At 37.7% G+C, this 25,105-nt stretch overlaps 1 protein-coding gene across 2 annotated transcripts in view; it reads right to left on the reverse strand.

Moving 5' to 3' along the window:
- Positions 1–25,105, reverse strand: part of EYA3 (EYA transcriptional coactivator and phosphatase 3) — a 98,140-nt gene that overhangs the window by 32,119 nt on the left and 40,916 nt on the right. Inside the window, exons 5-9 of one of the 2 annotated variants that reach the window (XM_030324036.1) lie at positions 23,209–23,275; positions 20,370–20,506; positions 12,575–12,712; positions 4,485–4,570; positions 1,322–1,505 (exon numbers count right to left, since the gene is read on the reverse strand). In XM_030324036.1, coding sequence (XP_030179896.1) covers positions 1,322–1,505; positions 4,485–4,570; positions 12,575–12,712; positions 20,370–20,506; positions 23,209–23,275 — 612 coding nt within the window. The remainder of the gene's footprint in view (positions 1–1,321; positions 1,506–4,484; positions 4,571–12,574; positions 12,713–20,369; positions 20,507–23,208; positions 23,276–25,105) is intronic. The other variant, XM_030324037.1, reaches the window with a different exon arrangement.

Here is a 25,105-nt window from a genome sequence, read left to right on the forward strand (position 1 = left end):
AGTAAAATTTAGACTGGGAAATGGTATGAGATAAACAGTCCAGTTTCTTCACAAATACAGTATACTGGGGAACAAAAAAAGGGGAATTTATAAGTTAAAAGAGACATAAAATATACATCCACCAATCCCAATGTATGGGACTTACTTTGATCCTAATTTAAATAAACCGTAAAGGAAAAATAAAACTCCTAACATTTATGAAAACACTAGAAATAATACCTTTTAGGATTTTATGATACTAAGGAATTACTATTGAATTATTTTAGATGGGATAATTGGCATTGTGGTTATGCTAACAAATATTTATTTATCTTTTAGACATATGATGCCTGGAATTTGGGGAGAGAATTGGATGTAGCTGAAATATGAGTTGTTAATGTTGAAGATGGATGATGGATACATAAAGGTTCATTATACTATTCTGACAACTTCTAGGGTTTGAAATTCTCCATTATTAAAAAGTTAAAATTATGCAGAACAAAGATATTTAGAGATATGAATTCAAAACTAAGGCATCAACACATGTAATTATTTCAGTCATTAAGTCTGAAGCAGTGACCATCTGTACGTCTATTTAGTTAGAAGACTGGTGAATGCAAGGTGCACAGAAAACTGCTTTAGCTGATATAGAGCCCTGTTTTTCAAAATGCATCAGTGTTAACAAAACAATAAACAGTCCTTCCTCCTGTTATGTGATGTGACAGCCAACCACCAAATTTTCCTGGAAGATAGAGACAAATAAGAAGCATATACATATGTTTACTAATGTGCTTAGTATAAAGCCTTTATGTCAGGGTTTTTTGTTTTAACCTGGACATCATAATTCATTGATACATTTCAAACCTAAATGTAAAGGTTTAAATTTGTAGGTTAAATTTTATGTATTTCTCTGAGGGGGAAAAGACCATAGCTTTCTTTAGAATCTTGGAGATCTATGACACAGAAAAAGTTAAGAACTACTGCTCTGAGGCCTCGGCAGGTGTCCAAAATATGCATAGAGTAAAACTGGAGTCCTCCACCTTTTACAAAATGTGCCAAGATTCTGAAGTTCCTGGTCACAAGCACATTAAAGCTAAAGGGTGGAGTGGGAGTCACAAATAGTCTTTTCATTCTTGGTACTTTTCTATTCATAGCATCAGGTATTACATCAGCCTGCCAATGACTCATCACACGGTCGGGTTCCAATGTTTAAATACTCCTCACCGGAGAGAGAAAGCCAAAAGCACAGTAACAGTGACTTAGAACACAACAAAATGAACTTCACTATCATCTCCTGAATGAAGTGCCCTTAAGCCAAAGTTTTTAGAGTGATGGCGCTTACCAGAAGAAAGTCTCTGTGCTGTAGGTGCGGGTACCATGACACTAGGCTTCTCGGTCTGGTATGTGGCTGCCGCTATTGTGGTACTCTCAGCATCACTGTTAGTCTGGCCTGTGACTCCAAAGCTGGAGCTGGGGTAGCACGTCTGGTACTGACTCTGACCAAGGATAGTATAGGTAGGATAGTCCTGTAGACCAAAGGGAGTAAGGGAGGAAGACAAGACTCTTAAAGCAAAAGCTGATTTCAACACAAGAGACTTTCATGATCCTCTTCTTCATAATCATTTTCCTAAAACAATTAATTTGACATCTCATTTACCCATCTATAGCTTCCATCTAAATCACTGATTTCCAAAATGCATTCTGTGGAAACCTAAGAGTCAAGAGGAGATACTTCAGGGGCTGTCTTTGGAATGACCAAAAGGATGGAAGTGAAGGGTCCCATGAACTCTACACACAATGTCTTTTTTTCTACTTCAACAGCTTTCTTTTTTTTTTTTTTCTATTTTAGGTACCGAATTTCTGTGTAAATTTTTTTCACAGAATTTTGGAAGATTCTACTCTTTAGGAAGTTTATAAACAACTCCGCTAGATGCTAGTGCTTTCTAAGAACGGATGAGCTTAAACAAAAAAGTACATTATCCCACATAACTCTCATTAAGGTTTCCTAGTTTAAAATTGAGTATCTCTTTTTCTTTTTAAAATAATCAAGTTTTCTTTAAATATGAAGTTTCTTTAAAATATTTGGAGGGAATTTTTTATTGTTTAATGAGCACATACATGTCAAAATTTATCAAACTATAAATTTAAATCCATGCAGATTATTATATATCAATTATACCTTAATAAAACTGTACAAAAAATGCATATGATGTTTAGCTCAAATATATACCTTAAAAAATTTCCACTGATACTGATGTTAGTAATAAGTAGGAAGAAGCTAATCAACCAAACCAATTATAAGTAGTACTGAGCATCTATCATAAACCAAATACAACTCAGTATGTGTGTCCATGTATGAGCGGGAGAATGCAACATTAAAGAAAAGAATAAGTTGGGGGCACCTGGGTGGCTCAGTCAGTTAAGCATCTGACTCTTGATTTCGGCTCAGGTCATGATCTCACAATTTGTGAGATTGAGCCCCACGGCAGGCTCTGTGCTGACAACGTGCAGCTTGCTTGGGATTCTCTCTCTGCTCCTCCCCACAATGTGCACTCTCTCTCTCAAAATAAATAAATAAATAAGCTTAAAAAAAAAAAAAAAGGAAAAAGTAAGTTGTACTGGCTGAACTCAAGGGAGTTAAAAATCTAGCAGGAAAAGACAAAAAAATTCCAACAAATTGGCAATAAATTATATGTCAAAGGAGTGAAATACAGAGGAAGACAACTATCACTGCAGACTGGTAGTCAGAGAGCCTTTTTGAAATAAACAGATGGAGGGAATAAGAGGATGAATAAGCCCTGAAAAGGTTTTAAGGGACCAGAGTTGCTGAGTCTGGTTGAAACAAAGGATCTTGCAGGTTTGAATGAATTATGCAAGGCCACGAATGTGACTTGGATTCTTTAGGCGATGGTGTATAGTTTGTGTGGGGGCAGGAGATAGGGACTATCAAAATCAAACCAACAAATAAAAATACAAAAAGATTCTGGGGTGGGGGTTGCCTGGGTGGCTCAGTCAGTTAAGCATCTGACTTCTGCCCAGCCCGTGATCTTGTGGTTCACAAGTTCGAGCCCCACATCCAGCTCTGTGCTGACAGCTCAGAGCCTGGAGCCTGCTTCAGATTCTGTGTCTCTCCTTCTCTCTGCCCTTCCCCTGCTCCTGCTGTCTCTTTCAAAAATAAATAAACATTAAAAAAATTTTTTTAATAAAAAAAAAGATTCTGGGCAGGTGACTGATGGGATAAAAGTGGACTTTTGAGAAAATTAATCAGATTGTGTTTTAAAATCTTTTTTTAAAAAAATTTTTTAGTAACATGGGGGCTCGAACTCATGATCCTGAGAACAAGAGTTGCACACTCCACCAACTGAGCCAGCCAATTAGCATTTTAGAAAATGGATAGGTAGAGGGAAAAACTGGAGATTAGATGAAAAATTAAGTCTGGTAATTCAGGATTAAAGGCGAAAAACTAAAACGAAACAGTTGGATTGGGAATTGGTGAGGGAAAAAAAACTGAAAACTGGTCTGGTTTGAGGCCTAGGTTTATTTAAAAATGGTCTCATTGATAATTGAGAAGTCATAGGGAAAAGTGGTTTTACTTTTTTAGAGGACAAGGAGACAAAAATGGTAGAATGAAAGTCTGGTTTTTGCTATGATGAAGTTAGGGAAATAGCAGGACATTAAAGAAAAAAATGTCCATCAATCAGCAGGAAGCTTGTAGATATCATGAGGTCAGTACTAGAATGTTCATTTCAGAAATAGTAAATGGACATTGTGAATGTGGTAAAACGTTTCTGGGGATGGAATAATAAGCATGTGGAAAACAAGATCAAAAAGAAAACCTATGAAAGGAAGAGAGATAAATGGTACACTGATGTATAGCAGAAACTCAGTAATTTGTGAACTATAAGAATGAACAAATGCAGGAACAGTCAAATGTAGAAAGATGAACCAGAACAGTCATGTTAATTACAGCCAGAAAAAGAGATTCATGGAGAAAAGATTCATTGCTACAGAGAAAACAAATAAAAACATAACAAAAACAAAAAACCCTAAAACACTGAAAACATTGGCAGTGATCTAAACATAAAGAGTTAATAGAACAGTGACTGAGACCAGACCATAAGGAATTCACAAAGGAATGAATGGCTAAATAAAAATGTAGAAGGAACATGCATTTCATAAATATTTATTATGTGTCTTTAATGTGAGTACCAGGCATTTTTCTGAACTTTGGGTATGTATGAGTGAACAAAACTGAAAAATAAATCCCTATCCCTATGAAGCTTCCATTCTAGTAGGAATTGGGTAGGAGGCAGACACATGTAGTAGGTAAAGGAGGAGAAAGAACCATATCATTCAGAGGCTTAGCACAGTAATGAGAGAAATGGGTGGCAGTCTGAGAAACCATCCAGTGTCCTAGTTCTGGTTGTTTCTTAGGTTGGCAAATTGACCATGGAGAGAAGAGCAAGCTTGAAGAACCATATCAAACAGGATGATTAGCACAGTACCTGGTTTGAGATGCTGGAAACTGCTGCTGTTGGAATATTAGCCATTGTAGATGAAGTGGATATCAGGCTGGCATTTGTGCTTGAAGCTATAGGATTGAGAATGTTAAAAGATATTAAAGATATCATGTAAAAGGCTACAAGAAATGGAAAGTATATTGTGTTTTAAGATCTACAAGGAGATAAAGAACATTGGCAAAGGAACAAATACTAATTTTACTCTTTTGGATGCCACACCTTACTCTAGTCTTGACTAGTCTTGTTTATTAGAAATAAAACAATTCAAACATTTTTCTGTTTCAGCTTGAGTCTTTAATTCTTCCTATTAAAGTCCTAGAAGGATTCACATATAATGTACTGGTTCATACTAATGATATCAATAGAATCAGAAGCTAAACCAAATCATTCCAGTCTATTTCCTGAAACAGCCATTGAAAAATGACTCACTGGCAATGTGACTTACTGACAGCCAACAGAAACAAGAGCTCTGGTAAATCCACAGGTAAGTCCTACACTGTGATATTTCTTATCACTTGCCCCAAATTATGCCTTTCCTAATGCAACATAATTATTTTGAGAAATAGAGCTGATCCCCCAAATTCTAACATGCCTGGAGTTGCTTCTTGGGCTCTACTCAAATAATGGATTACTAATGTGGATCAACAAACACAATGATTTGGCATTTAATGATTTTACCAATGAGCCTGGAAAAACTTGGAAAATATTGCATATTATTCTCTCCAGGTAAAAATGTACCCTGTAAGCTATTTAGGCTGTCTGTCTTGGGACAGGAATCTGAGTTAGGTTTTTCATACTATCACAGATCCCACCAGGGTTTTAATCAAATCTTCAGTGATTAGTATTTGTTACAGTGACTTTTTTCAGGGGGACAGTGAAAATGAGACTGTGAGGTACTGGTCTTGAACTCCTCTCCCTCACTTACCATAAGCACTCTTAGACACGGTTCCCCTGCAGCCACACAAACCATAAAGGTTTACCATCAGGTAGACCTGACTATCTGACTCCCCATCCCATTAGCAACAAAGTCCTTTGGAGGTAAAGTTAACAGGAAAACTTCCATAAGGAACAGGGCAGGTGAACAAATGAAGCAGAAACTTGAGAGTATTCATCAAAATCAGAGGGAATTCTTATTCCTTTCCCTAAGGGTACTCTGCTTAGAAGAAAACCTAGACGAGATTAGAAAAGAAAGTCTAAGGAACAACTACTGCTACAACTCAGCTTTCAGATAAAGACCTGGGACCAAGAAGAGTTAAGATAATTTGTCTACTGTCATGGGAACTAGTGGTAGTCATGATGGCAACTGTGATCTTCCAACTGGATGAGCTAGGGATCAAATTTCCTGATTATCCAGGGAGATTTTCTTTTCTACACTACATCTTCCCCCAGGGGAACTAAAGGACTCTTAAGAGTTTACCTTCTTAAACCCAACAAGTAAATGATTTTATAACCTCATAGATGGTGTTTTCTTCTCACCAATATTCACTTTCTTCTCCACTATGGTCTGGCCCATTTTTCCCCACTAAGGGCAAGTACAAGGAATTACTGTCCAATACACAGGCTAGATGACTCTGTAAGTAGATTTTAATCACTACGGTGGGTAAAGAATTTTGAGTGGATCTGAGGTTCTATTACCAGTACTTTATGCTAGGCAGCCCTCCAATAAAACAGACAGAAGGACATGAGGTGATTTAAGGTGGGAAAGAAAATCAGTAATTTACTTAATCTATTAAGTCGAACTCTTCCAGCAAAGTCCATTTCTAGCTCAATTTTTCTTTGGTCCTCCTTCTAGCATATACTCCTCTTTTCCTCCTATTTACCTTTATTTTAATTCTGTTCTACCTTCTTACTAACTTACAAATGGTTAGCAGTACAACTCATTCATGTCTGATCTCTACATACATGGGGGAAGTACTCTGACTCACAAAGTGGTTTTATAAATTTAACAATTTTCAGACCACTTACTGAATTGGGCTAGAGGTAAAAAGGTAGACCTTACAAACGACAGTCACATACTCTTACTATCTCTGCTAGGAAGTTTACTGACTTGATTAGCTGGCTGCTGATACTAAGTTATTAAAAGGTATCTTACTAAAAATCATAAACTACTTTCAGCAATAGTGACTTCTATTATAGGAAATGTTGGCCTGCTGACCTAAAAGTTTATAGGACTCAGTAACTTCTTTCGCCAAATCAATCAAATCATTCCTAATATGTGCCATTAGTTCATTCATTCAGCAAACCATAGTTTACTATGTACCCATGAAGTTGTTCCAGTCACTGAGAAATAGAGTAGTGAACAAGGCAAAGTCCCCGCCCTCACCAAGTTTAGATTCTATTGACAGAGTTAGATGATACTTAAATAAACAATAAATACTTTTTAGGCTCTTGTTTAGCTTGAACCCAAGCTAAACTCACCCCAAAAAATGTACACAATCACTGTAAACCCTACCCTACACATAACTATGATTAAAAAGCCACAGATTTCAAAAAAAGTACTTATCATTTTGCACATATATAGATGTCTCAACAAATAATATTCAACTGCATATTTAAAAAACAAAGCAGCAATAGAAATTGCAACAAAAAGCACAAAACTCAAGTAGTAACTCCTATTGACATATATCTGAAGGCTATTAGCTCTCCCAATGCCAACAGCATGGCCAACTGTTTTTTGGATAGTCTCCACTCCTGTTCCAACAATGGAGCTGTGAAATCATTGAGAGATAAGCTTCTGAGAACCATGCCCCACTAGTGGTCCAATTAATACAGTCAATATACAGAAACAGCTTTAATCAGAAGACAGTGGTTACAGAACTGTGAGAGGCACAGCTAAATTAAACAACACTGCTCCAAAGCCAGAGGGTTAATCTAAGGGTTAATCGTACATAAAAGTTGGCACAAGACTTGCTTTCTACCCATTTCTAATTTTATATATCTCTCTCTCCCACCCTTGCTCACTTGGCTTTCAAGTTACTCAGAGTAAGACAAGCTCTTTCTCAATTGAGCACCTTTGCAATGTTGTTCACTCTGCCTGGACTGTGCTCCCGGCCTGTCCCTCTCGCCTTCCCAGCATGATGGCTCCTCCCCAGCATGTCTACTTCCTCAGAGAGACACTCTCTGACCGCTATATTAAAAAACTAACTCCTTATTTTCCCAATCACAGCAATCTATTCTTTTTTTCTTTCAGAGAACTCTTCAAAATCTATTTAATTATTTACTTGCTTATTTCTGTTTCCCCCACACGTCTGTAAGCTCCATGAAGGCAGAATCTTACTATCTTATTCATGATCTCCAATATCTAGCAAAGCATCTGGCACAGAGTAGGTGATGCTCAATAAATACTTGCGGGATTCATGTATATCTTGTAGACATGTATATTCCCATATAATTTGTGGGATTCAAGTATAGCATGTCAAGGTCATCAAAAACAAGAAAAGCCTGCAAAACTGTATGTATAGTCAAGAGGAGCCTAAGTAGACATGACAATTAAATGAAATGTGGTATTCTGGATGGGACTCTGGAACAAAAAAGGGACTTAGTTAATAATAATGCACCAATATGGGGTCATGAATTGTAATAAATGGTCCGTTCTAATGTAAGATATCAATAATAGGGGAAATTATGTGCAAGATGGAGGGGTACATAACTCTGTGTATCATCTGCTCAATTTTTCTATAAATCTAAAACTACTCTAGGGGCGCCTGGGTGGCCCAGTTGGTTAAGCATCCAACTCTTGATTTTGGCTCAGGTCATGATCTCCCACTTCATGAGACCAAGCACCATGTCAGGCTCTGCACTGACAGCATGAAGCCTACTTGGGATTCTCTCTCCCCCTCTCTCTGCCCCTCCCCTACTCGCTTGCCCTCTCTCAAAAACAAATAAATAGGGGCGCCTGGGTGGCGCAGTCGGTTGAGCGGCCGACTTCAGCCAGGTCACGATCTCGTGGTCCGTGAGTTCGAGCCCCGCGTCGGGCTCTGGGCTGATGGCTCGGAGCCTGGAGCCTGTTTCCGATTCTGTGTCTCCCTCTCTCTCTGCCCCTCCCCCGTTCATGCTCTGTCTCTCTCTGTCCCAAAAATAAATAAACGTTGAAAAAAAAAAAACAAAACAAAACAAAAAAACAAATAAATAAACTTAAAATAAAACAAAACAAAACTATTCTAGGGGCACCTGGGTGGCTCAGTGGGTTGAGCATCCAACTCTTTTTTTCTTTTTGTTTCTTTATCTTCGAGAGACAGACAGAGTGTGAGCAGGGGAGGGGCAGAGAGTGAGGGAGACACAGAATCTGAAGCAGGCTCCAGGCTCTGAGCTGTCAGCACAGAGCCCAACTCGGGTCTCAAACTCACAAACTGAGATCATGACCTGAGCTGAAGTCGGATGCTTGACCAACTGAGACACCCAGGTGCCCTTGAGTGTCTAACTCTTGATTTTGGCTCAGGTCATGATCCCAGCGTGGGATCTGTGCTGAGTATAGAGCCTGCTTGAGATTCTCTCTCTTTCCCTCCCTCTGCCCCTCTCTCCTGCTTCTGTGCACTCTCTCTTAAACAAAAAAAAAAAGTCTTAAAAATAAAACTATTCTAAAAATTAAAGTTTCGGGTGTCTGCTGGCTCAGTGGGTAAAGCACGCAACTCTTGATCTCAGGGTTGTGACTTTGAGCCCCACATTGGGTGTGGAGATTACTTAAAAATAAAATCTTAGAAAAAATAATTATAAAATAAAAACTAAAGTCTATTCAAAAACAAATCTCCTGGTCAATGAGAGACTATTGGAAAGAAGGAAGGAAGGGAGGAAAAAATAAAAACTATCATATGCTACCAACAATATTAGAAGCCAAACACATTCATTAAAATTTTTTTTTTTTCAACGTTTATTTATTTTTGGGACAGAGAGAGACAGAGCATGAACGGGGGAGGGGCAGAGAGAGAGGGAGACACAGAATCGGAAACAGGCTCCAGGCTCCGAGCCATGAGCCCAGAGCCTGACGCGGGGCTCGAACTCACGGACTGCGAGATCGTGACCTGGCTGAAGTCGGACGCTTAACCGACTGCGCCACCCAGGCGCCCCCAAACACATTCATTAAAAGTCAAGATTCAGTTAAAATTAATTTTGAAATTTCTGAAATTAATCTTAACACCTGAATACTAATCATTTAAACCATCTCAACTGAAGAAAAGAATCAGAGATTGGGTCACATAGTCACACCCTAGGAAAGAAACTGATATAAATAAGTTAGATCTACCTAACAAAGGGGTTTTATGAGCATTGTTGTATAAATTGAAGAAAGGTTTTGATCAGAGTTGATCAAGCCAGAAATAGATTTTATTTTAGGCTGAAATAATACATTTTAAAAGAAATTGCAGTATGTTGACACACAATGTTACATTAGCTTCAGGTGTACAATATCGTGATTTGACAATTCTATATGTTATGTCAATTGTAGAATGCTTTGTGGTATGATGACGAGATACTGCTGTTTTGACTATTAAAAAAAATCTACAGAATGCTGTTTTTTTGGTGTGTGTGTGTGTGTGTGCGTGTGTGTGTGTGTGTAAGGATGGGGTGATTACATAGTGTAAGTGAAGCAGCCCTGGATAGTTAACATTCACTATTCATGATATGTGACATTAAAAGTGGGGGGGGGGGGGGGGGCCTGGGTGGCTCAGTCGGTTAACCATCTGACTTCAGCTCAGGTCATGATCTCGCGGTCCGTGAGTTCGAGCCCTGCGTCGGGCTCTGTGCTGACGGCTCAGAGCCTGGAGCCTGTTTCGGATTCTGTGTCTCCCTCTCTCTCTGACCCTCTCCCATTCATGCTCTGTCTCTCTCTGTCTCAAAAATAAATAAACATTAAAAAAAAGTTAAAAAAAAAAAAAGTAGGAGGGGTTACCTGGGGGGGCTCAGTCACGTAAGTGGCCTACTTTGGCTCAGCTCATGGTCTCATGGTTCGTGAGTTTGAGCCCTGTCTGCCAATACTCGTATTTCATTTCAGCTAGTTGTTTCAACTTGTATTACACCAAGTTTTTCTTCAGAACAAATGGCAAAACTTGGTAACTTGATGGTAACCCTTCTGCCTTAAATTCTACCCTGTGCCAAAGTTCTAATGAACAACAAAATGGGCCAAGAGGCTAACCAGAAAAAGGGAGGAAGAATGAATTAGATACCTGTCAGTAAAGGTTCTTAATGAACAGAGTTGAAACTGATACCATGACTTCAACATTGAAAATCAAAAATACAGCACTCATGCTTTGGGGTCAGACTGCTTAGCTTACATGCTGACTTAATTATTTACTAATTCTGTGACCGTGGACAAATTACTTTGCTTTTCTTTATCTTATCTTCCCCATCTGTAGAACTGGATTAATAACAGTAGTTTCCTCATAGGTGTGTTGTGAAGATTACCTGAGTAGCACCTATCTGTTGCTCACACTGCTAAGTACATAGTAAGCACTTAATACCAACAATGATCATCACTAGCAAACAGGGGAAACCAAGAGTCCTAAGAGACCCTAAAAAGGTAGTTACTCTTATTTTACAAGGAGGAAGAAGTAAGCAAAACTATTAGGTTTCTCAAATTCAAGAGGAGTGGTGATTTTACAACTAGGAAGAGGGTTATTAATAAAAAACAAGAGAACTCCTTGCTTTTCTTTCATGACTTAGGTGCAGTCATCAGGAATGTATCTGTTTAGGAGGGACATGGCTAGTAGATTTGTCTGTAGATGGATCTAAAAGCCCTGTCACCTAAAAAACACTTCATAAAAATGAAAGGGGATAGAGGAGAAGACAGACAAAGTCATACTCTTTAGTTTTTCCCCTCCTGCTTTATTCCCATTTGAGAAAGAAAGATAGGGAAGAGGCAAAGAAAGAAAGAAGGGAAAATAAATAAGAAAAGAGGAGACTCAGTAACCACTAGGAGGTAATCTTACTTAGAGCAAGATCTCAAGATGTAGTGACCAGTTTGTTCTCAATGGATCAAGCAGAAGTAGTTCTCAATCATTTAACTGAAAACAATTAAAATTAAGCATCAAAATATTTTATTTAATATAATCTACATCGGGGCTCCTGGGTGGCTCAGTTGGTTAAGCATCTGACTTCAGCTCAGGTCATGAACTCGTGGTTTGTGAGCTCGAGCCCCAGGTCGGGCTCTCTGCTGTCAGCACAGAGCCCACTTCAGATCCTGTCTCCCTCTCTCTGACCCCCCCCCCCCACTTGCTTGTGCACGCTCTCTCTCTAAAGTACATGAACAAATAAAATAATCTACATCACCATCACTTTCTCATCAAGAGTACCTCAGACTCGTTTTTGCTGTCCCACCCATACTCCTCTAGCACCCATTTTAAAAGGAATAAAATTTAAAAGCTGGGAGACATCAGGAGAAAGGAGGCAGATGAGAAGCCAGGTACATGGACATTAACTCTCACTGTCGTGCAATAACAAATTGCCTGTGTTGGATCTGGAAGGGTAGGGAATTCATTCCATAGCACCTTCTGCGTTTCTGTCTTCGTTCCTAATAGTCCTGTCCTAATTCTAACCCTTTAGAAGAACAACTCAGGAAGGCAAAGGTGTTTAGAGTTGAAGCTTTAATGCTACACTTTCCATCACGAAAAAGAAACAAGACTGAACTTTTTGAGCAAGAAAAATGCTCTCACCACGAAACAGCAGGTGGGGGCAGAGGTATGGCAGCACTGCAGGAGAAAAGCAGCACATACCTCGTGTTTGGCGCCATGTGGACTCCATGTAAGAGAAGTCAGCAAGGTTCTAACCCATGGAGTCTTCTGCTCATTTATAGGACAAAATGCCACTGAGAACAGACTAAAACAAAATCTGACAGGTTTTCGGGACACCAACGTACAAAAGGGAAGGCTTCAATTCTACCAAGTAGTTCACATTTAAAGGCTAAACTACTTATGAACCACAGTCCTGGGTTCTGGTCTACCTAACACAAAAAGCATGCACAAATGCAAACACCACCCCCTTCTATTTTATAGAACTCCTGTATTACCCAGTTAATTTGAAGATACAGGAAGACTGAAAGCAACAAAAACAACAATAATAAAACACACACAACCATGCCTATTTACCTTGAATGGGATAAGAATAATGTGCTGGGCTTGGCTGGCTTGTGGTTAACCCTGTAGTGCAGGTAAGAACACTGTGTTGACTTGGAGATGGAGTCTGAATTAAACCACTTTCAGGTTTCATACCTGGCCACAATGCACCTGAATCAGATAAATTGGACCAATTACAAACAATACACTGGGACTGAGGAGCATGGTCATGCTTTCAAATATCTGCCAGTAGGTTTAAAACCTCAATCTTAAAAACAAAAGTAAATTTGCTTGTAAGAGAAAGTTACTGATTCTCCCACTCATAATATACCACAAGCAAATACAATTTCAAAGACTGGGGAGGGGAGCTATAGAAACAAAAATCTTGCCAAAATCCCAATAATGATATGTATATAAGTTCATTTCAATGGCTGGGGAAGACTGACCAGGGTTCAGAAAAAAAAGCTACTGACACTCAACTGGAGTATTTGTTGTAGAGAGTGCCTGATGATCATGAACAGTGGTAAATCATTTATCCATTGTCAAGGTGGGAGACATTTCATATAAGTTTAAAATTCACTTACCCTTTAAATAAGCACCAAATTTCTTAAAAATGTATTAAGTAGTACTTTTCTGCCTTCTTAAGTTGGTTATTTTGTTACCTTCTGATTAGGAAAGACATACCTGCTTATTTTTATAAATTAAAACCATGACAGAAATATGTCAATTGGAAAAAATAAAGTCATATATAATCCCAGAACCCATACTTAACCACTATTACACTGTGCATAGGAGTGACTTAGATTTCTTCTATGTATTTTCTAATCTTTTTCTTTTTAATAAAAATGGGATGTTACACAGTTCATAATTTGCTTTTCCACATAATATCTATGAAAGACATTTTTCCACGTCAGAACATATAAATCTCTCATACCGATAGACATCATAGCTGTTCACTTTTATTTTTATCACAATGCTCCTGAATGACAATCTTTCTAAAACATATTTATATCCTTTCCTGCCTTCTCAGCAGGGAGGAAATAGTGAACATACCTTTACATTTTCTCAGTATTGTCACAAAGATGAATAGTGTGCTGTGCTATATATACATTACAGAGACACCGCCAGAGGCTATGGGGATTTGTGAAGATGGGACTAAACAGAACTCAATTACAGTTCTGTATCACTTTGTTTCTTTCTGTGATCTGTACTTGACAATCTCTTGTCTCTCGCTTTATCTCCTTTGTCATCTGCAGTAACCTGGGAAACCATAAATGAAGCTTTGCTTCTACATGACAGCCTAAGGATGCCCTTTATGGTGAATAGTGTTGGTGATAATTTTGGCTATGCAAAAGTCTATTTAGAAAAAAAGCTTACTGTCTGGTTGTGCACTGTGTTCTGAACAGCTATGGTTGCTGGATCAGTGTTGTTGAAGGTAATAATTAGGTCCAAGAAGGTTCATCAATCACATTTCAGGTAAGAAATTAATACCATGGTCAGCCACAGCTTCAAATTCAACAGTAACTCATTTCATTTACTCCTAATCTGATAGTGAATTTATAAAAATATAATGCATTGATAATAAGGCCCTCTGCTCACCAGGGCACTGAGATGTCTAGGTGCAACTCAGACCAGTAAAATTTGTTGATAAGTAAATGTAAGAGAGATGTGAAAATTTCAAATTTCCAAATTTCAAGGCAATTGCCTTGCCCCAAACTCTTAAAGCATAAAAAACAAAAGGGGTTTTCTTTTCTTACCTATCAAACACATGAAATAACTTATCTGAGAAGAACGAAGAATACCATTGTCTTTAGCATGCATTAGGAGGGTCGGCGCCCATTCCACGCTCAGTTTATGATCATTTAAAAAGTCTTGTCCAGGGGCGCCTGGGTGGCGCAGTCGGTTAAGCGTCCGACTTCAGCCAGGTCACGATCTCGCGGTCCGTGAGTTCGAGCCCCGCGTCAGGCTCTGGGCTGATGGCTCGGAGCCTGGAGCCTGTTTCCGATTCTGTGTCTCCCTCTCTCTCTGCCCCTCCCCCGTTCATGCTCTGTCTCTCTCTGTCCCAAAAATAAATAAACGTTGAAAAAAAAAAAAGTCTTGTCCAGGTTAGCCACAGTTAAACTCCTAACTATATCTAAATTTCAACACTAAAAATATTTGAATATGTTATTTTTTAAACATTTATAATGTGAAATTTGAGTATCAGTGCCATGATTCTTGGTGGTTGAGTATCACATTTTTTAGCAAACAAATTGCCATTTCAGTGTCATGGTAACTTTCAGGTTTATTGCAATCAAGGTGATATTTTTTTTCTAAATAGGTTCTGAATCTTAGGTGTTGGATTTGTGAACATGTTTATATTACACTATATTAAAATACTATCTTATTGAGAATAGTATTACCTGAAAATGTTTTGCTAGTCTCATTATTTAGTATATATAAATTTAAATAATTTTAAATATAGTTTTAAATTTTAAATAATTTTAAATAGAATTTTTTTTTTCTGGAAGTAAATTGACTTTATTTGGCAACCTTCAACAAATGGAAGCTTTTTCTGCCGGTTTTCTTGTGTGCAACTGACCAATGCTAAATAAGAAACAAACCTCAAACTCCTTTGCTTTCATTTTTTTGTCTGACCAGCAAACCAACCTAATGAATTATTTTATTTTTATAGAAGAGATTTGCAAAATAGATTGTCATCTGTAATTTTTTTTTTTTTAACCCAGCACTCAGTAGTATAATTGGCTAAAATTTTGTTGTTGATGGAATCCTAATGGTAATTACAAACGGAATAGAAAAACTGGGAGATTGAAATCTGAGTAATTTGAAGCAGCATTTTTATTTTTATTTTTTTTTTAATTTTTATTTTTTTTAAGCATCAAAATATTTCATTTTATTTTATTTTTTTTAATATATGAAGTTTATTGTCAAATTGGTTTCCATACAACACCCAGTGCTCATCCCAAAAGGTGCCCTCCTCAATACCCATCACCCACCCTCTCCTCCCTCCCACCCCCCATCAGCCCTCACTTTGTTCTCAGTTTTTAAGAGTCTCTTATGCTTTGGCTCTCTTCCACTCTAACCTCTTTTTTTTTTTTTTTTCCTTCCCCTCCCCCATGGGTTTCTGTTAAGTTTCTCAGGATCCACATAAGAGTGAAACCATATGGTATCTGTCTTTCTCTGTATGGCTTATTTCACTTAGCATCACACTCTCCAGTTCCATCCACGTTGCTACAAAGGGCCATATTTCATTCTTTCTCATTGCCACGTAGTACTCCATTGTGTATATAAACCACAATTTCTTTATCCATTCATCAGTTGATGGACATTTAGGCTCTTTCCATAATTTGGCTATTGTTGAGAGTGCTGCTATAAACATTGGGGTACAAGTGCCCCTATGCATCAGTACTCCTGTGTCCCTTGGGTAAATTCCTAGCAGTGCTATTGCTGGGTCATAGGGTAGGTTTAAATAGAATTTTAAATAAACTTTAAATAAAATTTCAAAGTATAAAATGTCTATAAACTGGCTCCTTTATAAAGTCAAAAACCAGGGCAAAAAGTCCAAGAAAAGTAGTGGAAGAGCTACTTACAGTAGTTTTCAATGTTTTTGACCAGAAACATGAAGTTGATATTTAATATATAATTATTTTATGAAGAACAGAAGAATAAAAGACCATATGAACACCGCCTCCAGCATCACAGTAGCCTGGCTCTTTAAGCATATAAATATCTTCCTTTAAAAGCACCTTTCCCAGAATTCCAAGTAATAGGGAACATGACCAAATGGTCTGACTATACAGCAATACTACCCACAGAGAAGAGGAAACCAAATCCTGGCTTCCTGACTCCTAGTCCACTGCTCTATGTCTACAACTACAAAGCTTATCAATTTGTTTTAAGCACCAAGATCCTGATGTGGAAGAACAGCTGGTCTAACAGTGGCAAATGAAGTCGAGTGCTATCCTTTTGCTGCCCCACACTGGGGTCTTATCACAAACTATACCCAAGTTTTCTCACCACAAATATTTCACTATTGGTTAGTCACTAACCAAACTAATTTGAGCAGCTCAGTTTATAGTAATACGTATCAGACTAGTAGATCTTTAGAGAAAGTTAGTTTGGTTAGGAACTGAAGTATATGCCAATGGTTAGGGGAAAAACACATGAAAGAATATCTTGGTTTGTTGATATGACCGCTCATTGGAATGACTTACTATAAATACTAAGTAATTTAATCTGAATACTTTTCCTAATTATAAAGCGAGTAGATGTATTTATAGAGAATTAAGAAAACATAGAAAGTATAAAGAAAAAAAACTGCACAGTCTCACTGCACAGGAAAAAACTACAGGCAGTTCTTGCTTTTGTACGGGACTGTGTTAACTGAAACCTGTACACACTGGAGCAGTGGCCTCACTTGGTATGGCGCCATGGTAACGGAGATCAAATCTGTAGTGCCTACACTGTGAACATTCACATTTTTTCTTCCAAATTATTCTTTATGTATACATTTTTAAAAATACTAACTTGGCATATTATGTTGCTTTTAGTTTTACATGTTGCTTTTTAAAATTAATAAGAAACTTTTCTCAAGATGCTGAATATTCTTTAAGAATGTGAATTTATTAGGGGCGCCTCGGTGGCTCATTAGGTTAGGCATCTGACTCTTGATTTCAGCTCAGGTCATGATCTTGCAGCTCATGAGTTCAAGCCTCACATGGGGCTCTGTGCTGACACCTCAAAACCTGGTTGGGATTCTCTTCCTGCCTCTCCCCTGCTTTCTCCCTCTTGCTCGCTCAAAAATAAACTTTAAAAAAAAGAATGTAAATTTATTAGAATATGATTTATAGTTTTCCATTCTATAAATTGCAATGTAACATACACATTTCAATTCAATGTGTAGGCTGTTTCCAATCTTTTGCTGTTATAAATGCTATGGTAAATATCTTAGTAAAATTTTTGTGGGTATCTCTAATTAGTTCCATGGGCTGAATCCCTAGAAGTGAAATTACTGAGGGAAATAGCAAAAACTTAATCCTTAAGGCTATTAATACATATTATCAAATCTCCATCTCACATAGAGTTCTTTTAAATGAAGCTGCAACAGTGGCAGCTAAGGCAATCTTTTATGAGCCCCTAAAAATAAATGCGTGTCCCTTTCCTCCACTGAGATCACTGGAAGTTAACTGTCTAATCCTTTCTGCTGTCCTACAACATTTCTATGTAGCTCTTAAAAAGAATATGACCACTATTCCTTTATTTTTACAGACTGTTTACAATATAAGCTTTCCCTTAGTCTTCTCCTTTCATTAAGAGAAGGAACATTTTTGGGGCACCTGGGTGGCTCAGTTGGTTAAGCGTCCGACTTCAGCTCAGGTCATGATCTCGTGGTCCATGGGTTCGAACCCTGTGTCGGGCTCTGTGTTGACAGCTCAGAGCCTGGAGCCTGCTTTAGATTCTGTGTCTCCTTCTCTCTCTGCCCCTTCCCCACTCACACTCTCTTTCTCTCTCAAAAATGAATAAACATTAAAAAAAAAATTTTTTTTTTTTAAAGAGAAGAAACATTTTTAACTGCAAACTCAACTCTCAGACACAGACCAAATTTATGAGCACTTCTGAATTAAACAGACCTGGGTTCAATTCTAACCCCAGGCATTTACTTAATTCTATGACCCCAGGCTAGTCACTTGATCCTTCTAACAAGCCTGTTTCCTCATCTATAAAAAGGGATAATGCTACTACTTACTCCCTAGGACTGTTTTAAAGATTAAATAAGACAATAATGTAAAGTGTGAGGTACTTATTCTCAGCATACTGCACGGTATATAAGGCACTTCATAAACATTAGATAATGTTACTACAATGAGATTTTCTGAAGCTCACTGCATCTGAAATAACAGACTACCAAATCTAGTTTTGGTGCTAATAGGCAGCACTACGATAAAATTGCCAAATCTTCATTAGAAAAAATAGTGTTTTATATTTGAGTGAACACATTTATAAAAAGAAAAAAAAAGCCATATCTGTAATTTCCTTAATAAATTCTGAGAATATGCCATATCTATCACTCACATTACCCCAACCTAAATCTCTCTCCAGTAAGTTTCATATATTACTTAAGTCAATTTAGCTGATTCTCTTCTCTTAGAAATACTGATGGAAGAATTTATGAAACAAGTCTCCCTCATTCCCAAATATAAAACAAAACCAAATTAACAGAAGAGCCTATTTATAAATACTTCTTTACAATATAAAGTTTCCTTCAAGTTTTTAACAAGGATCTATCATACAATTTTCTTTTTTTCTTTAATACAAGGGAAATACAGCGATCATAAAAGATACTACAATATGCACACAGCATTATGTTAGGTATTCCATAATCTGAGTTCAGAGATATAATAGGAGTTTTATTTAATACTGAACGGCAGGAATGACCAACTGTTCAACAATGTCATAAAGGGCTCTGGAATTGATGATAATGAATTTAAATCAAAACAGAAGGTAAAAAACCAATATAAAAATACTTACTTTATACTTGCTAGTTGTTACTAGTTAGCTGTTGAGAAATTAGCTTTCACATACCCACAAAGATATAAGCACAAACATATACTGAGAGTTCTGTTTCCAAAAGGACTGCTCAGTTTTGGCTGGTTACATATATAACAAATTTAAGATTTTAGTAAACTGGCTGATACTGACATGCATGGAGGCATAGACTTACAAACAGGGAAACAAGAGCTGTTTGTCTTCTCTCATGAAGTTATCAACTACCACTATCATTAAACATAACCCCCATTTTTGTTTCTAGTAGTTTTCAGAAGCCAAGGAGTGCTAACAAGCCTAAAACTAAGAAAGCTGTCACTATCATAAAGACTAGCCAAATGGGCCAGGAAAAGTAGGAATGTAGAAACCAAAGGCAGGCAGCACTAATACATCCAGAATCTGTGGCAATCTGTTTAGATGATTTTTTTAATTTCCAACTAGTTTCGGTAAAGGTTACAGAGATATAATTTTAACACGCTGCATATGTGAAAATAATATAGGATTCTCTCAATTTTCTAAAACTAGTTTCTAGGAAACAAGGGAATGGGCAATAAAGCACCCTACACATATCAATTTACACACACAAAGAAAAATCAGCGCAGATATTAAGCGCTCAAAGAGTTTCAAATTGGCTTCGAGTAAAGCATTCTAATTCGCAGTTCATGTCCAAGATGCCTAAAACCAAAGAACAAACTATGCACAAAATAAGGCTATGCAATATTGGGGGTTCTCCTCATTCTAAGATGACTTTTTGGTTCAGCAGAGTAACAATTGATCAGTTTGGGGCAGAGGGAGGAAAGAGGGAGAAACTGACAAAAAGAAAAAAAAGAGAGAGAGTAAACTAGAAGGCATATTCTATCTGGATATTTAGATTACCTGGTTTTAGCAAGAAACTGAATCACCTTAAAATGTATTAATTATGCTTACCTAACCATGGTAACATGTTTTATAATAAAGAAACTAATAGTAATTCTTCAAAGAGTTTCCCAAACACTTAAAGATTCCAAGCTTTACAGTCAAGGTTTAGTACCTTGGAAATAGCTAAATGTTAATAGATAAACAAGTGAGTACTGAAAGTTTTAATTTTATTTAACATGCATCAAATATACCGTTGGAAAAGTTGCACACCCAACTTTTATCACACTTGTAACTGAGTAGGTACTCTGTAAAGAATAACCCATCTTTCAGCATCCTGATGAGCCATTCTTGACTTTTGGGGAAAGATCGAAGTTTTGGGGGGATAAAATCAATAGTCTTAGAAACTGCTTATAATAAGATGCCTTACCAAAAGGAGGTAGTCCATACGTTTGGGTTGCCTGAGGGTAGACAGCATAGGGTTGAGACTGCTGTAGTGTCTGGTACTGAGTCTGCCCAGGGTAAGCAGTTTCCGAAACAGGAACTGAGAGGATATGTGCATAAGGTCTAGAAAAGTTCAAGAAAACAAAAACTTTCATGTGTGATTTATTTTTAATGAATAATAGAGGAAATAGCTAATACCACTAAAAGCAAAGAATCAGCAATGAGGAAACTAACCTTCCACATAAAATGTCTCTTACTATGGCCAGAAAAAACTAATTTTTCCTTTCCAAGTTCTACAATCACCTAAGAAACAATTTTATGGAAAATGTAATATCCTCCCAAGGTCCAATTACCATGCTGTGACCATTTTTGATATACTATATGCAAGGCCCCTTGTGAGATACAAAGACAGATAAACTTATCTACATAGAGAATAAACCCCAACATAACAGAAGACTGGACAGAATGGGATTCACAAATGGCTCTTATTCTCCACCCAGCCCTCTGGGCCAAACTAAGAGGGAAAGTAGGACTTGAAAAAGAGGGTTAGGCTGGTAAAGAAAAAGCAAGCGACCACTACACATCAAAGAACAGGGAGCAGAGGTGGGCCCCAATATCCCCAGATCAAGTCTACAAAATAGAAGCCAGGTAACTAATAAAATGTGACATGTCCCAGACAGGACTCGGAATCTCCCCACAGACATTCAAGCCAGAATACACCTGCCACTAGTTGCAGCCAACCACATCAGGTTTAGCAGGAATTTGAATTCAGCAGTGGAACTTCTGGGACTTTTAGCTAGATGACCTGGTCATTTCGTCCATGCAATAAAATGGCCCCACATTTTATGCACTGAATTTTTAGATACAAGTTATTTTATTTGGTGAGTTATACTGTACTTATAATGTAATCAAGTGTTTTATGTATCACATAAGTCTTAACAATAAAATACTGTAAGGAAGGGGTGTTTCAGAACAGGAAAGATTTTTTCCAGCTTTGGGGGAAAGCAAAATGAAGAAAGGCTGTGTGAGCTGAGCAGATAAAATGTGCAGAAATGGGACAGAATGGGTATTTAAGGAAAAGAGAAAAACTCTGGCAAAGGTATAGAGGAAGGAAAACAAGGGCTTAAGCTTGCAAGGACAAGAGATTATATTAAAGGATGTACGTAAAGGGGAGCAGCAAGAAAAAGAAAGACAGCAAAGACCTCGAACACCAGGCTAAAAGAGTTCAGACCAATCGGAAACAACTAGGAGTCACTGAAATTGTTGAGCAAAGAATGACAAGATCAGAGCTGTTCTTTAATAAAGATTAATTTGACATTGCTTTGTAACATGGATTAGAAGGGGGAGAAAGTCAAAATAGAGGTTCGGTTAAAAAATAGCTATAATGCAATGGTTCATGTAAGTGCTAAAGATGTCTGAATTAAGATAGAAGGCATAGCAAATAAGGTGTTCTGAACGCAACAGGTATGTAAATATTTTGTGAGTAGGCAAATGAATTTGGAATATGCAACATATTCACATCTATTCTTCCTAGTCAGATATGAGACCAAGAAATAGCTCAGGTTGTAGTTGTGAATCAAGTCACATGGGAAAAATTTTAAATCTTGGTGACTTCAAATGACTGATCTCCAGATATGCTAAATATCACAATATCCTTTTTTCCTATAGTGTCTTTATAGCTCAAAGTATTTTCTTATCTCCTTCATAATGATCTCAGAGAATAATAAGTTCAGTCATTTCACAGAAGAAAATCACATGAAAATGACTGGCCCAAAGGTGCTCTTAGTATTCCAGATCAGATTAGAATTTGAAGAACTCATTGAGTTGACCTTTTAGTTATTTCTTAACTGATTAAAAATTCAAAAGGTAAAAATGGGCACAAAAAGGAAAAAAAATTATCAGTTTTCTTTTTTTTTTTTTTTTCAATGTTTATTTATTTTTGGGACAGAGAGAGACAGAACATGAACGGGGGAGGGGCAGAGAGAGAGGGAGACACAGAATCGGAAACAGGCTCCAGGCTCCGAGCCATCAGCCCAGAGCCTGACGCGGGGCTCGAACTCCCGGACCACGAGATCATGACCTGGCTGAAGTCGGACGCTTAACCGACTGCGCCACCCAGGCGCCCCATCAGTTTTCTTTTTTTAACAGTCCCATGGGTATCACACACCTCTGTTACCAATTTCTTTGTGTTCTGCCTATGTAAGCACCTGGGAATTCATCCTACTTTAATAACACACCCATGTATATCAATTTATGTGCAGGCTCACCCTTTATTAACACACAATTGGTAGTCTGGCATATGCACGGTTCTGCACCTACTCATGCCGGAGATGATTAACTTATGGATCTTAAATGCTGATCTTACCTGTTGAAGGCCCAAAATGTTGCCTCTTAGTGACTGCAACCCACTAAGCCTAACTTCAAGCCTAGTTCTACTTTCAGGACATTCCTAAAACAATTAAGCTGAGAAGTCCCGCTAGAAGACTGGCTTGAGCTGTGTTTATTGATTTATCAAGGTAGATGAAAGCGAGAATGATCAGAGGTCAATCAGTATTATGCTTTGATAACTAACAGTATTTTCATTTTCAGTGACTATTCACTTAGAGCAAGCTCCTGGGCAACAGTGATCTATTCCAGGCAACTATCTACTTTTTCAAAATATGTTACAGAGACTCTACATTTAGAGGGAATAAAAAAATTGGTGTAGGAACAGAAACAAGAGAGGTGAAATTAAGTTAAATGTCAACTTAATAAGCTAAGTATCAAATTAAATTTTGAAATGAACCTAAAGGCATATAGATTTTTGAAATAATTATTGAACTTACTTTGCAGAATACATTTGTGAGGTATAATCATTGGATGAGCGAGGGATGTAATCGGTGCATGTCATAACTGAAAGAAAGATATCACCAGGTAAAAAGTTAGAACATTCCAAAAATGAAATGAGAAAACCACATATCTCACTGTATAGTCTTTCAAATAACAGAATACAGCTTGGACATCAGAAATTGAGGAAGACTATGCAATAGAAAATACTTCTCTCTTACAGTAATGGGTTTAGAGACTTTTAGAGACAGTGAAAGAAGCCAGAATGTGGGGGCTATGGAAAAGAGCTGAAGGTTAGTTCCAGCTCATCTCTAGCTTCATCCATCACTGAGCTAAAACCATAGATGAAGCAACCTCCTAAGTGTTCACTGTATTCACAGGCAAACTTCAAAAGTAAGATCCAGATCTAAGAAACCACAATGTATTTCTTCAGCTTGTTCATTCTCTGGGTGCTTCCACTATTCTGAGTAAAAGGCCCTAAGAATGACTTGCAGGAAGACAGATTTGGGGGGAAGTACCCAGTTTTACTAGAAAACTGTTGCTAGTGCTGTGTATAATGCAGCAAAAGATGCAAGTATGCTTCTATACCACTATTTTTTCAGCTTTGTAGTTAAGGCTTTAAGTTTGGCAAAGCAAAGACAGATCCGAGGAACTGATGTGATTCTCTGATGAACCATCAAGTAAAGAGACTTTCACAGCTAGTGTCCTCTTTGACCCCCATGACTTCATCTAAAATAGCTTCTGTGAAGGCTGGACCCTCATGATTTCATCTGTAAATATTCAGCTCAAGTCTGACAGGTAGCAGAATCCTATTTATTAGGCACCATTTCAGGCCATGTTGTAGACAGAATTATATGATAAAGAACTTGTACCAGGCCCCTGAACTGTCCAAGAACTTCCTTTAACATCTATAAAGGAGGTTGCTCTATCATAGGGATTAAGAGTAAACCAACTAACTTTACATCTAGCTGGGTTTCCCGAATGTCTGAAGTAAAAAGGGAACTCTGGTCATGATGAGGGGCCAATTCATGCCCAACAGTGAGACAAATCGACATCTGTGAGTTAGGCATAAAAGATCTTATCCACTGTCATTGTTCAAAGTCTTTAAAAACACTGGAAATTAGGGGTGCCTGGGTGGCTCAGTTGGTTGGGCATCCGACTTCAGCTCAGGTCATGATCTCGCGGTTCGTGAGTTCGAGCCCGCGTCGGACTCTGTGCTGACAGCTCAGAGCGTGGAGCCTGCTTCAGATTCTATGTCTCCCCCTCTCTCTGCCCCTCCCCTGCTCGCACTCTGTTTCTGTCTCTCAAAGATGAACAAATGTTAAAAAATTTTTTTAAAAGTAGTTACTGTTGTAGATCACATTCATCCATAATCATTTTGACAAAAATGAAGGAGATCTCAATTAGGTCTAAAGTTCTTACCATCCATCACATAAAACATAATTTCATTTGAATTCTGCATAATGGTTCCTTCTCTGCTGACAAGTACTTTCAAAACCCCAACCCCTCTCCTCCTCTAATTTAATTTAATTCTCGAAGAGATTGACAAAACATCCTGGGAGATTTAGGTTCAATATTAACTTCTCTATAGAATGAATGAGGCTTTATCTTTGCTGGACTTAAGAACCATGAAAAGATTATAAACAGTCAAGGCATAAGCTGCTATAATACTAGAATAGCAGCAGTGAAGATGAGGCACAACCTTGAAACATATTCTGAAGGTAAAACTAACAGGACATTCTGATGGATTTGTATATAAGGAATGAGGAAAACAGGGGAATACAGGATAATTCCTATGTCTTCAACTTGAACAACTAGAGGGACGATGAAACCACTTCCTAAAATGGGGAAGTTTGGGACAAGAGGTTTGATAGGGGCTAAGGGAATAAAATACTT

Source organism: Lynx canadensis, chromosome C1, assembly GCF_007474595.2.
Source record: "Lynx canadensis isolate LIC74 chromosome C1, mLynCan4.pri.v2, whole genome shotgun sequence".
In the NCBI taxonomy this organism is placed as follows: domain Eukaryota; kingdom Metazoa; phylum Chordata; class Mammalia; order Carnivora; family Felidae; genus Lynx; species Lynx canadensis.